The sequence below is a fragment of the Ursus americanus genome, chromosome 31 (genome assembly GCF_024610735.1).
Source record: "Ursus americanus isolate L20-20 chromosome 31, mUrsAme1.1.p, whole genome shotgun sequence".
In the NCBI taxonomy this organism is placed as follows: Eukaryota; Metazoa; Chordata; class Mammalia; order Carnivora; family Ursidae; genus Ursus; species Ursus americanus.
Window position 1 is genome coordinate 8,937,199 of NC_142157.1, and position 15,004 is coordinate 8,952,202.

The 15,004-nt window shown below is 34.7% G+C and overlaps 1 protein-coding gene across 7 annotated transcripts in view; it reads left to right on the plus strand.

Annotated features, from left to right (window-relative positions):
• ZNF438 (zinc finger protein 438) overlaps positions 1-15,004 on the plus strand; it is a 172,311-nt gene that overhangs the window by 139,101 nt on the left and 18,206 nt on the right. For all 7 annotated transcript variants that reach the window (XM_087857570.1, XM_087857568.1, XM_045786437.2 and 4 more), the window contains one exon: positions 7,202-7,269. In XM_087857570.1, coding sequence (XP_087713696.1) covers positions 7,202-7,269 — 68 coding nt within the window. The remainder of the gene's footprint in view (positions 1-7,201; positions 7,270-15,004) is intronic.

The following is a 15,004-nucleotide window of genomic DNA, read 5'->3' on the forward strand; positions in this document are numbered from 1 at the left end:
TTTCAATCAACTCTTAAAAAATGCCACATTAACTGAAATTAAAAGTACTCATATGAGTGATTTATAAAGCATATTGTCTTAAGTCTTGCTATAATTGATGGCATTCACTGTTTGCACGCATTAACATTTTTTTCCTTTCAGGTAGATTTTTCTACTTAATATACCTTTCAGCATTCTAGTGAGAAAAGTCAGGTTATAATTATCAGAAATTGTATATACCGTGAAGGACGCACTGACTGCTAGTCCTGTATCATGGTGCCTTGAGAAAAGATGCATATTGACTTTGCTCGTGTGATATTTGAAAAATACTGTTAGATCTTATGTGACTTTTTATGCCACTTTTCCTCTAGCACATGTATATAAGGCACTTTTATTTCCAGCCCAATCAGAAGATGCAAGATTATGATTATTCATAAGTTTTCTTTAATAAGCATTAGGTGCATTTATTACCTAATTTATTCATTTTTCATAATTATAGTAGAGTTAAATACAGCAGTGCTTTATGTGGCAGAGGATGACATTAGACTCCATTTGAGCAAATTTTCTACTTTAAATACCAAACTATTGGGGGTACAGGTAAAATTATTTTAATGGCACTCCTTATCTCATGTAGCATTCCAGAGCAATAATATAAAGACTTGTCTTTTGTTTTGTTTTCTTTTCTGATGGCAAAGATAGTATTTATTCATTAAGGAAACTTAGTCATATATCCATAAGGTGAAAAGGAAAGTACGCAGTAATTTAATCCCCCACTCAGAAATAGCCCCTTTTAGAGGTGCCTGGGTGGCTCAGTCGGTTGAATATCTGACTCTTGATTTCAGCTCAGGTCATGGTCTCGGGGTCCTGGGATTGAGCCCTGCGTTGGGCTCCGTGCTCAGCTAAGAAATATCCCCTTTTAATATTTGGTAGTTTTCCTCATACATATATGGGGGAAAGTATTGAACCATACCTCTCTGTAACCAGCCCCTTAATACAAAAATGTATGATAAGCATTTTTCATATTTTAAATATTTTAAGAAACATTGTTTGTAATAGCTTTATTGTAAAAATATCCTAATTTACTTAGGGGCTTTACTTTTTGTGTGTATTTTAAATGGCACCCTGAAGAATTTTAAAAAGGTCATAAAGATGATGATAATGAAGATGGATGGCAGTATAGTTTTGCTCATTATCATGATGACTTTCTGACGTGGAAGGAAGGTATGAATCAAGAGGAATGCAGAACTTTAAGGCTCAAGATGCATATTGCAAAAATGTCCCCCAGAGTCTCCACCGCAAATATCTCCCATTAAGTGCGTTGCCTTGTTCTGTTGGTTTCTTTTGATGTGCTGAAAGCAAAATTTTGATGTAATCCCAATTGTTTATTTTTGCTTTTTGTTTCCCTTGCCTGAGGGAAGAAATGTTGCTAAGGCTGATGTCAAAGAAATTACTACCTGTGTTTTCTTCTAGGAGTTTTATGATTTCATATTTAGTTCTTTAATCCATTTTGAGTTTATTTTTTTGTATGGTGTAAAAAAGTGACCCAGTTATATGTAGTGGTCCAGTTTTCCCGGCATTATTTATTGAAAAAACAGTCTTTTCCCCATTGTATATTCTTGCCTCCTCTTGCATAGATTAACTGACCCTGTAATCATGGGTTTGTTTCTGGGCTCTGTTTTCTGTTCTGTTGATCTGTGTGTCTGTTTTTGTGCTGCTGCCATACTGTTTTGATTACTGTAGCTTCGTAGTATAGTTTGAAATCTGGAATTGTGATGCCTTCAGCTTTGTGCTTCTTTCTCAAGATGGCTTTGGCTATTTGGGGTCTTTTGTCGTTCCATACAAATTTTAGTATTACTTTTTCTAATTCTGTGAAAAACTGCTGTTGATATTTTGATATGGATTGCATTGAATCTGTGATTGCTTTGGGTACTATGGACATGTTAGTAATATTCTTCTAGTTCCTGAGCATGGAATATCATCTCATTTGTTTGTGTTGTCTCTAATATCTTTCAACAGTGTTTTATAGTTTTCAGAGGATAGGTCTTTCAACTCCTTGGTTAAATTTATTCCTAGGTTTTCTTCTTCTTTTTGGTGCAATTGTAAATGGATTATTTTCTTAATTTGTTTTTCTGCTGCTTCTTTGTTAGTGTATAGAAATGCAACAGAAATCTGTTGTAATTTTGTATCCTGTGACTTTACTGAATCCATTTATAAGTTCTAATAGTGGAGTCTTTTTTTTGGGGGGGGGTTGTCTCTGTAGGGTTTTCTGTATATAGTATCATGTCACGTGCAAATAGTGAAAGTTTTACTTCTTCCTTACCAATTTGGATGCCTGCTATTTCTTTTTCTTATCTAATAGCTGAAGTTAGGACTTCCAATACTTTGTTGAATAAAAGTGGTGAGAGTGGACATCCTTGTTTTGTTTCTGATCTTGGGGGGAAAAGCTCCTAGTTTTTCCACATTGAGTATGATATTAGCTGTGGGTTTTTCAAATATGGCCTTTATTATGTTGAGGTATGTTCCCTCTAATCCACTTTGTTGAGGGGTTTTTATCAGGAATGAATGTGGTATTTTGTCAAATGCTTTTTCTACATCTATTGAGATGATAATGTGTTTTTGTCCTTTCTCTTGTTAATGCGAGGTATCATATTGATTGATTTTCAAATATTGAACCACCCTTGCATCTCTGGAATACATCTTACATGATCATGGTGAATAATTTTTTTAATGTATTGTTGAATTCAGTTTGCTAGTGTTTTGTTGAGGATTATTGCATCTGTGTTCATCAGGGATATTGGCTTGTAGTTTTCTCTTTTTGTATTGTCTTTGTCTGGTCTAAAATTTAGTTTGTAATTGTTGCATTCGTGTTAAGAGGAATGTTGGTCTGGAGGTTTCTTTCCTTCTAGTTGTCTGGTTTTAATATTGTATAATATCTGTATAATATTGGCCTCATAGAATTAGATTGTTAGAATTCCCCCTCCTTTTCAGTTTTCTAGAAGAATTTGTGCATAATTGGTATTGTTTCTTCTTTAAATATTCATTAGATTTCCACAAACCAACCGTTGCGGACTGGAGTTTTCTTCAAGGAAGGATTTTTAACCAGAAATTCAATTTCTTTGAAAATGTAATGTCACTTCTTGAGTGAGCTTTGGTAATTTGTGTTTTTCAGGAAAATTGTTCATTTAGTTTAAATTATCAAATTTATTGCCAAAATGTTGTTTGTAATTATCCCTATTATCTTTTTAATATATCTATAGTGAGGTTACCTCTCTTATTCCTGATAACTGGTCATTTGTGTCTTCTTTCTTCTGATTAATTAAGCTAAAGGTTTATCAAAGTTATTGATATTCTTAAAGAGTCTGCCTTTGATTTATTTTTATCTGTTTTTCTGTTGTTCATTTCACTTATTTACTGTCCAATCTCTTATTCTTTTCTTCCACTTACTTTGGGTTAAATTTGCTTTTTCTGGTTTTTAAGGTAGAAACTGAGGTTGTTGACTTGAGGCCTACTTTCTTTACTAAAAGAGATGCTTAGTACTCTAAATTTCTCTCTGTGAACTGCTTTTTAGTATGTTGTATTTGCTTTTCATTCAGTTCAAAAAATGTTATAATTTTCATTTTGATTTCTTCTTTGAATCCATAGGTTATTTATAAGTGTGTAACTTAATTAACAAATATTTGAAGATTTTCCAGGTAATATTTGTGTTTTTTGTTTTCTACTTTAATTCCACTGTGGTCAGAGAACATGCATTATATGACTTGAATCCTCTTAAGTGTATTGAGACTTCTTTTATGGCCCAGAATATAGTCTGTCTTGATAAATATTTCATGTGCACTTGAAAACAATGTATATTTTGTGGTATTGGGTGGAATGTTTTATAAATATCAATTAGGTCAAGTTGACCTCTAATATCTTTAGTGATTTTCTGTCTCTTATTGAGTATTGATTATGAATTATTGTCTGTTTTTCCTTGCAGTTCTATTAGTTCTTGTTTTATGTATTTTGAAGCTCAATTATTTGGACCATAAACATTTGGGATTATTATATCTTTTTGATGAGTTGACCTTTTATAATTATGAAATGACCTTCTTTTTGCCTGGTAATATTCATTGCTTTATAATCTACTTTTTCTGATACTAGTATAGCCACTCTACTTTTCTTTTATCTGGTACAAACATGATATATCTTTTTCCATTCTTTTACTTATAATTATCAAATTTATTGCCAAAATGTTGGCAATAAATTTGTATCTCCATATTTAAATTGCCTTTCTTATAGGCAGCATATAGTTGGGTCTTGCTTTTTTAGCCAAACTTTATCTTTTATTGGGATATTTAGATCATTTATATTTAATATGATTATTGATATGATTAGGTTTTGATCTATCATCTTGCTGTGTTATTTCTATTTGTCCCATCTGTTTTATTCTCTTCTTCTGTTTTCCCTTGAAAAACTGAGTATTTTTATGATTCCATTTTTTAATTGTTAGTAAAAGCTAAAATTCTTTGTTTTGTGATTTTCATTGTTCCTTTGAGATGTATAATATACATGTTTAACTTATCATAATCTACCTTGCAGTCATATTGTACCACTTCACTGATAATAAAAGAACTTTACATTTGTATACTTATATTAGTCCCCCTCAACTTTTGTCCTGTTGTTATATCATCTTGCATATGTTATAAACCCCACATTGCATTCTTAATTATTTTTATTCAAATAGTTATATTTTTAGGAGATTTAAATATTAAGAAAAAAAGGCTTGTACCATACAGTTCCCATTTCTATTATTTTTGCTTCCTATGTATAGATCAAATTCTAATCTAGCATTCCTTCTGCCTAAAAAAACATCATTCAGCATTTTTATAGTGTAAGTGAACTTGTAATGTATTTTTTCAGCTTTTGTATTTATAAAATACCTTCATTTCTCCTTTATTTTTTAAACATACTGTCTCTGAACATAGAATTCTAGGTTACAGGTCTTTTTCTTTCAGTACTTTAAAGATGTTGCTCCACTGTTTTCTCACTTGCATTGTTTCCAACAAGAAATCCTCTATATGTAATGAATCTTTGGAATGCCTTTAAAAATATTTTTTCACTAGTTTTGAGCAATTTGGTCATGATATGCTTTGGTGTAGTTTTCACTGTTTTTTATGCTTCAGGTAATTTTGAGCTTTTTGGGTCTGTGTGTTTATGGCTTTACTCAAATTTGGAAAAATTTCTGCCGTTATTTCTAAAATGATTTTTTTTTGTCTTTCCATTTTTCTCCTCTCCAATTACTGATATATTAGGCTGCTTGAAGTTGTCCTATAGCTCACTAATCATTTATTCCTTTCTTTTCTTTTTCTTTACTTTTTTTTTTTTTTTTTTTTTACTCCCTTCTTCCTGAGTTTCATTTTGGAAAATCTCTAATTACTATGTCTTCAAGTTTGCTAACATTTTCTTTTGACATAGGTAATATGCTCTTAATCCCATCCAGTGTATTTTCATTTATATATTATAGTTTTCATCTCTGGAAATTTTATGTGGGTCTTTTTTATATCTTTCCTGTCTTCCTGTCTATTTTTAACTTTTTGAACATATGAAATGCAGTCCTTAATTACAGTTAGAACTTAATGTTCTTGACTGCTAATTCTAACATGTGTGTCAGATCAGGGTCAGTTTTGATCATTGTCTGCATTATGGCTCATGTTTTCCTGTTTCTTTGTATGCTTGATAATTTTTAATTACATGTCAGATATTATGAATTTTAGACTTTGTTGGGTGATGGATATTTTTGTAGGTCTGTTCTAAATGTACAGTTAAGACACTTGGAAATGGTTTTTTCCTGTTCAGTCTCGCTTTACAATTTATTATATGAAACCAGAAAAATGTTTGGTGTGGGGCTTGATTATTTCCCCGACTAAGGCAAGACCCTTCTTTGTCCTCTATTTGATGTCCTGTGAATTAGGAGTTTCTTCAGTCTGGCGGGTAGGACGAGGTGATATCCCTGCCCTTCTGTGAGTGTTGAGCAGCTTGGCTCTTCCCCTGACCTCAGGTAGTTTCTTTACTTGCATGTGCTGATCAGTACGTATGCGAATACCTGATGCAGACCCTCTTCTTTGCTCTTTCTTTCTCTTTCTAAGCAGCTCTCTTTTCTCCATTACTCTGGGAATCTCCACCAGGGTTCTCCCTCCCTACAACATTGTCATACAGCTCTTCTCATTTATTTCCTGTCTCCCGAGGGAACAGCCTTTTGTAATCTGTTGTCCAGTGTTTTGAAGTATCATATCACATATTTTGTCTATATTTTGGTTTGTTTCAGGCAGGAGGACAAATCTGGTCTCTGTTACTCAGTCTTGGCTGTAGCAGAAATCATACCTTTTAATTTTGGTTAATTTTCTATTTAAAAACATTTAAAATTTTAAATAGAAAAATTCATCCATCTTTACCTTAATGGTTTCTGTCTTCGGTGTCATGTTTGAAACACTTCTGTGTTTGAGGGCTTATAAAACATTTACCTATATTTTTTTCAAGGTCTTTCACTGCCTTATTTTTATATTCAAATGTTTTGAATATACATTGTATTATAGACAATTTGGAAAATAGCTAAATTGGAGGCGAAAACACTTGAAGTGCCTCAACAAACACATTGCCAGTACACATCTTAACGTATTTCCTGTCATGCATTCTACTATACCTTTGTTTTTTATATAGTTGTATCCTAGGGTGTATGACATTTACCATGTTCATTCAGTGCATTTTCCATCTTGCTACATAATCTTCATAATTGTACCTTAATGACTGAATTATATTTCATCAAATGAGTACACTGCAATTATGCTACCTTTATCCATATTGCTAAACATTTGAGTTATTTCTTCTTAAATAGAGTTTATGAAACATAATTATCTGGCAGGGCATTTTTAGGGAATCTTAATTTTGCCAACCTTTTCTTTTTTTTTGCCACCGTGGGCAGAGATGCAGATACAGTTCCTCTCTCACTGTGTCATTGCTTCCGCCTCCCAAGCCCATACCAGTACACTCCGTACAACCCAGTCTGTATACAAATGAGGAGGAAATAAAAACATTAGTTTCTTAATAGTGCAGTATCCATTTCTTATTACTCAGATCATTATAAACAGGAAGAATTTTTAAAGAGCTTATAATGTACATTTTTCATATGTATTAACAAGGCATCTGAATTCTTTTCTAATTATTATTTGTGCTTGGTTATTTTTAGGGAAGTTGCTATTCAAGTCCAATACATCATAATGCAGAATTCTTTATCAGTACCACCAAAAGATCAAGGTAAGATAAACTGTGCTGAGGAAAATGGTAACGCGTTTGTTATAAATAGTGGAAATTGACACAGTCAGCCCACTATCCCCTGACCAGAGGTAATTTATTTCCTGGAACTAAGAACAAAATGCTAATTATATCGGAAAGTTGATTTCCTTTGGTAAATTACTGAAGTGTATGGAAGGACATGTTTCCATGACTGAGAACTCCACGAGAGCAGGGCCATCTCATCCCACACAAAGCTCATGGAACCCAGCCCATTAGCTGGCAGTTAGTTGGCACCAATAGATGTCAGATGCAATTATCGAGTATTGGTTTTGGTGAAGCAGGATGACATGTTTAAGTGAGCAGATTATATACATATATATGTAATATGTATATGTATATATATATTTTATATATATATATGTATATATATATTTTATATATATGTATGTATATTTTATATATATATATATATTGGTTTTGGTGAAGCAGGATGACGGTTTAAGTGAGCAGACTATATACATATATATGTAATATACATATATATGTAATTATATATATATACATATACATATTCTTACACACACGCACACACACAATACACATGTAGAGAGAGGGGATATTCAGTAATACATTTCTTTGACTTGTTTCTTCCCACAGTCATTTAAAAAGAAACAGGAAAAACCATTCCCCAACTCCGCATGATTTATAAAGAAAGTCAAGGTTTTTTAACAGGAATTCCTAGAGGTTTCAGAAAAGCAGTTTATAGGTGGAGATAGAGTCTTTTCTGAATAAAGAGTAAGTAAATTTCCTTCACTGTCAAAAGCAAACTCTGACCTTTAGGAAGAATTCAAGTCTTTCACCTGCCCCTACATATTCTCTTCTACACAAAAGAAGTTTTGATACGTATGTGAAAAAAATAACATCTTTAATGATGCAAAATTGGGCTTCCTTCATGGAAGACATAACTTTTAGTGAATGGAAGGAATTTGCCACAAAGAACCCTAACCAAAGCAAACACTCTTTGATCTCTCTACCAAAAGGAAAGGCAGCGTCGTAACTGTTAAGAGCATGGAGTCTAGGTCTTACACTCAGTTCTACCACTGAAGTGCATATCTTAGGCACATCACTTGACTCAGCTTTCTCATCTATAAATCTATAAAATGAACATAGTAAGTACTACCGTCATGTGGGGATGAAAGGAGATAATACACGTGAATCACCCAGCATATTCCTACTTGTATACTAGGTACTATAAGATGATAGTGGCTATACTCTTAATGGTTGTTATTAATATCTGGGCTCCCTCCATCTGAGGAGGCTGATATAATGAGATGAGTGTGGCTGCCTCCTGCTTCAGGTGCCTACTGGCCTTAAAAAAAGACCAAACATGATCCATGGGATTGCAAGCGAAGTAAACACAGAGAGGACCTCTGGCTTACTTCTGGTCCACACATTTGGCCAAGAGAGAGTAAGAGTCCTTGAGATTCACACAAGATCCAGCGCTGAGCACAAGGGCAAGAAAGGACGAGAGCAACCCTAACTAGAAGTAAAAAGTGTGCGTTTTCTCTCAGTGTTTTCTGGTGTGTATCCTTTGGCAGATTTTTGCCGTAGTAGGTAGCTGATCAAGAGTTTGGAAACTTAGTGTCCTAGCTGGTATCACCTTGTTCATCTGAGCTAGACGTGTGACTGCTTAGAAGGAAGAGCACGGGACTGAATGTCAGGAAAGCTGGCCTCCTTCCCCACATCTACTGCCAGCCGGCTGTTTATTTTGCTCGTAAGCCTCGGTTTCCCCATTAGTAAAGCCCGGATTACTAGATATTCTTCTCCATCTCTAAAAGGTTATACATCTTTGTGTAACGAAGCACTGAGCTGGTTGGTTTCCGGCTGATATGGGGAGTCATTCCTGTCACCTCTCACACCTCCTGCCTCCTTTGTTTCTCATGAAAGCTTACTCTGTTTCGTTTTCATGTCTACCTCTGGCGCTGTTGCATAAGCTTAGTTACCCCCCTGGGCTTGGCCAGAAAATAACGCCTGCAAGCCTAGGTAGGAGTTCAGTAGCTCTAGGAAAAACTTTGTCTGCCTTTTTGGGACCAGGAATTCTTGAGCCCCAAGCCCACAGTTTAACAGAGAAAGATACAATAAGTAAAAGAACTCAATTAATCAGGTGCCTCCACTGTGGTAGTCACTCTGCCCACAACTTTACAGTCTTTGTTTTCTTTAGTCCTCACCATAAGTGAGATACAGTCTTTATTTGAAAGGTCCAGGGAGATTGGTTACTTTTACCAAGATCACCAGTCAGGGAAGTGACTGAGCCAAGATATGAACCCAGATCTATCAAAATCCAAAACTCACTATTTGTCCCCCGTGTCACACTGTAAATCTATAAAGAATATTTCTAGTTCTAATTTTAGATCATTCCCCTGTTTTTCTCTGAGCAAACATACTAATTTATATTTCTGTCATTAAATGTAATCAGTTATATGACATGAGAAGTGTGCTGGGCACATGTCATTTGTTAATTAAATGCTGAGTAATTTATTTACCACATCATTGCTGGCTATCTATAAATTATGACACTTAAAAATTTCAGACTTGTAAACACACATGCACATATATTCTAGATATTAATGTATGAAATCCAGGTAGGATATTACCAACAGAGTTGTGGGGCTTAAGAAAATCCAGTGTATCACATAGTATCTCCTAACAAAATTTCCATGGTGGGAGCAGATTTAATGATCACCAATATAATAGTTAACCAGTCAGATCTAAAGATCTGAGGGATCCAAAGATAAATCAGACACAGCCTGTGCTTTTACAAAACATAAAATCCTATTAGAAGAGCAGACATGTATGAATTAACTAGAAGAACGCATGACAAATGCTGTATTAGAAGTGAGTATGACGTCCTTTGCGAACCTGATGAAGGGACAGTTGGTTAGGCCACAGCTGATGTTTTGGGGGGGAAACACACCAGAGGAGATGATATTTGTTCAGGACATTAACACATGTATAGAAGACAGCCAAGTGGAATTTAGGGGTCAAGGGATATGGATTTAACGCTGGGAAAGAACTGGAGGAAGCTAATTAGAAATTCTGGTGCCTTCTATATAAATGTTTTCTAATTTTGGATAAAGAGATTTAATATCATAGTATCACTCTAATGGTAATTTGTAGTATATTAAAAGCTTTCCATTATAATTTAGTGTCATCATTATTCCTCTCTGTGTGAAAGAATTACTTATCGAATCCCCAGAAGTTCATTAGACTTACTTCATTACAATTTTCTGCCTTCTCATGCATTTAGGATTTGGGGATAGGTTATGGTTTTCCCATAACTTTCTGGTTTTTTGTTTGATATTTTCAAATGACAAGATAATAGAAATATAACGGTCAGGCATTTTGTGTTGGAAAATAGCAAATCGTAGCAAGTGATAAACCACGTTTTTGGGGGAAAAAAAGCATGACAACAACAGGATAAGGCCAACTACAGCTGTTGTAACTTCTACTTTAAATTTGTTGAAGGACAGACAAAATCACCACAGTGATTGAAAATGCACATGAATTTACTTACTTGCCAGATAAGGAAACATACAAATGAGCAGCTCTGCCACATGGTTCTCTGACGGGGACAGCTTATGTTTTCCGTGTGCTAGAAAGTTCACTGTGGTGATGCCGATGAAGGATCAATGTTTGCACCCTGGAGAAGGCAGGATGAATTGTCAGTCTCCACGTAGTTGGTTAAAACAAATCCTACTGTTCATTGGACAGGAAAGAGTTTTCATTTAAGCCCAGGGAGAGTCTGTTTCACTGGAGTCATTCCAAATTCTTTGTCCTCTGCTGGCTTCACAATTCAGTTTTGCCATTGACGAGGCAAGGGTGCCGCAAGTAGAAAGGTCTTCTTACCCGGGTCTTCTAATGTTCTTCTCAGCTCTGTCATAACATTTGTATTGCTCAAAGATAGTTTTCAAATTGTAAGGGCTATTTTTAGTCAATGAGAGTAGTAACAAATGGGGGTGAGAACACAGCAGATGCTTTGAGGCAAGAGGGTCTTAATGACCCCCTTTGGAACCACTGCAGTTAGCTAAATATGCGCTGTCAACCCCGACTCATTTCCAAAACCTGTACAGTGGTTAACTGTGCAGTCGTGGCCGTTACTGCGTATCATGTGAATTCAGATTTGGATCTGGGGGAAAAAAAACACACCTGGATTTGCTGATTTAATAAAATGCTTTTACAATAATTATGGTACAGCCTAAAAATATAAAGACTTAAAAATATAGTATATATTTTTTACATAGTATACATCCAGACATAAACATTTTAGTATTCGTGAGTATAGCATGTTAGAACTCACGGAACACTTGGGGAAAGTAGTGAATATTCTTTTTTTTTTTCTAAATTTACCAAAATATTCTTATTTTGCTCCTAGTATCAGGTTCTTTATAAACTTCTTGATTTTTTTTTTTTTTTTTTTTTTTTTGTCTCTGGCCGGCTTTCAAGCACTTTGGCATGTAGTGACTTCTCATATATAGGTTCCTGTGAGCCTCTGGTCACAACACAACATTTTCATCAGCTATCAGTACAGAACCTAGTTTTATGTGGAGTCCTTAACCCTGAACCCACAGACACAACATGATCACTCATGCCTAAACAAAGCTGATCTAACACATGTATTTTTTCTACAAGGCACATCAGTGTCTTCTCACACTTAGGAACACTGGACAGCATAGCAGCCCTGTGCTTGAGGGCTATTTTAAACAGTGAGATCACCAACCAAAAAGGAAAAAAAGAAGACAAATGTGACACTAAATAGAGCACGAAAATGACACTTGTTTGTAATAGAAGAGCTGAAGGAAGACAGAACATCAGCCACTGCTGAGGGTGTGCACATGGAGTGACTCACGTGTTTCGTTTGTGCGTGTCCACAGAGGACCATGCAAGTGTCACCGGTATGGATTTGGGGACTGCAAAGAAATTTTAGCAAGCAGGCGAATTTGTACCTAGGGAATCTGGAAACAATGAGGATCAACTGTATACAAATGTACCTTGTAAATTCTTTTAAAGCACAATGTAAATCTCAGAATAATTTACAGAATAAGTTACTTTGGGTAACATTTAACTCAGGTATAATAATTTTGTGCAAAGTTGATATTATCGGTGTCAAGTTAATAAAGTAATAAATGTAGGGCGCCTGGATGACTCAGTCGGTTAAGTGTCTGCGTTCAGCTCAGGTCATGATCTCAGGGTCCTGGGAATGGAGCCTTGCATCTGGCTCCCTGTTCAGTGGAGAGTCTGCTTCTCCCTCTCCCTCTGTCCCTTCCCTACACTCGTGCTCTCTCTCTCTCAAATAAATAAAATCTTAAAAAAAGAAAAATAAAGTAATAAATATATTATTTGAAAGAGACCACAAGTTCTTAGCTCCGTAAAGCTGTGAGTACAACTACTAATGCTAATTCTTAGCTCTTCAGCCCTCACATTTAATGCACAGTAGCAAGGAGAACCACTATAATCTGATGCTTTGCGTTTAGTGGTTAACATGACTTTGTGACCTCATTATTGGCGGGCGTGGGGGGGGAGGCATTCCCTAAGTATTACCAAAATATTATGTTTCCAAATATGTGGCATTCGTATGGAAACATTTTGATCTTAACTAGTGGTGTAAATGCTGTTCTTGGACTTTTGGTACCATTTTATGTTGTAGACCAAGTACAAATTGACATTTTCAAGCTGGTTTTGGTTAACTTACTTAATGTTGGAAATTGGAACTTTCCAGTGTAATAACCTCTGCAGAATACTACTATGGATTATTAGCATGTCATGCTGTTGACAGAAGTACAAATGGAAAACACACATACCTATAGAAATTTCCTCGTAGAACAAAATGGAAATGACCTGGGTGGCCTCAGGCTTATCAGGTCGACCTTATACTGGAAGTTATTTTTCCTATTTTTGAGATAAAGTGCTAGGGTTTAGAATATTCTTATTAGTAAATTTAGATTATGAGTATCTTTGTTGTTTGAAATAGCCATATTTCCACTGCTTAAAAAGCAGGCCACTAATCAGAGAGTCCGCTTGGGCATGTATCAATGTCAGTGTGGCCATTTGGCAGCAGAGTCTCTCAGAAGCTCCAATTAACCATGCAAATATATTTCATAGCATCACATTCCACTTTGTCAGAACCCCCGCTGCCTTTATATTATTAACATAAATGCAGGTGCAAATAGCATTTATGTTCTTTGATAGAAAGCAGTTGGAGACATTTCACTGAGGGACACAACACTTTCAGATTGTGTACATCTGTTCAAATAATGTATCCAGCCCCAGTGACATGAACACAAGGATGGAAACATCTGCCCCTGAGACCATTTGCCATATAACAGATGCTTACATCTTTATTTATGCAGATGGTTGGTATGATGAGTTGAGCTGGGATAAAAGCAAAGAAGTTTGACAGAGGTATTTAGGATGCTATGCAAGCCAGAAATGTAGGCTAGGCATTTCATGTTTGTAAAAGTCTAATACTAATAAGAACAGAAATGCATAAGTCTTGTAATGCTTTAATGGAATAAACATACTGTCCATCTGTAAATTAATTGGCACCAAAATTGTAAAGATATTTACAGAAATTCCAGCATCTAACTTATACTAGAAACAAAAATGTGTTAGTTTGGTTTTGATAAAATTTTAAAAGATTTTGAGTGGTTTTGTTACAAGTTCTTTAAAAACGGTGTTTTAAAAGATTATATACTACCAAGAGAATCTCGTGATGACATTTCTTAAAACTGGGGGAAAATACATTAGTTTAAATATAATTTATGAGATATACCATGAATATAAATTCAAACTAAGTAAAATAAATTTCTGAAGCATTACACCTTTATATTTTTATCAAGCATTTTATTATTGAATCTTCATTTTAACATTTCCAACTACTGACATTTAAATTATAATTAATATTTTTATTAGGATAAATTACCTTTAAAGGCTTTATTTTCAAAACTCTGTCCTATGGATCTGCCATATTATATTCTTACAGGAAACAACAGTGAAGGAAACAAAAACTTATCAACCAATAGCAAGACATTTCTAGATTTTATCTTCTGTTCTCATTCACATACTCAACAAAAAAAGATCATAGAATCTCAAAAGAGCTGGGACATTAGATTTTATCTAGTTCAGCAGTTCTCGAACTTTTTAGTTTGAGGACCCCTTTATACGCCTAAAAATCTGAGGACTCTAAGAACATTTGTTTATGTCTGTTATATGCATTGGTATTTATCATATTTGAGATTATAAACTGAAAATATACATATATTTGTGAATTCATTTTAAAATAACAAGCTCATTACAGCTTAATATAAATAACCTATTTATGTAATTAGAAACAATTAGTGAGAAGACTGGCATTGACTTTTGTTTTTTGCAAATATGTTAAAAGTCTGGGTTCATGAAAAATGTCGGAGTCTCATATCTGGCCTTACATTCAGTATGTTGCGATATGTCATTTATGTTGGGGTGTTTGTACAAAATCCAGCTTTACAGTAACTGGAAACAGAGGGAGTATAGTAGCCTTTTCAGATAATTGTGCCTATTTTTTTTTTCAATATAACACCAAAATGTGTCTGAAAACTGTAACTGACTTTAAAATGAGTCAGGTCACTTCTTAAAGTTCAGTTGTGATGAGAAATTTGAAACCATGTCAAGGTGCTTCTTGTATTCTGCTACTTTTTGGTTTGTCTTACACTTGAGTGAG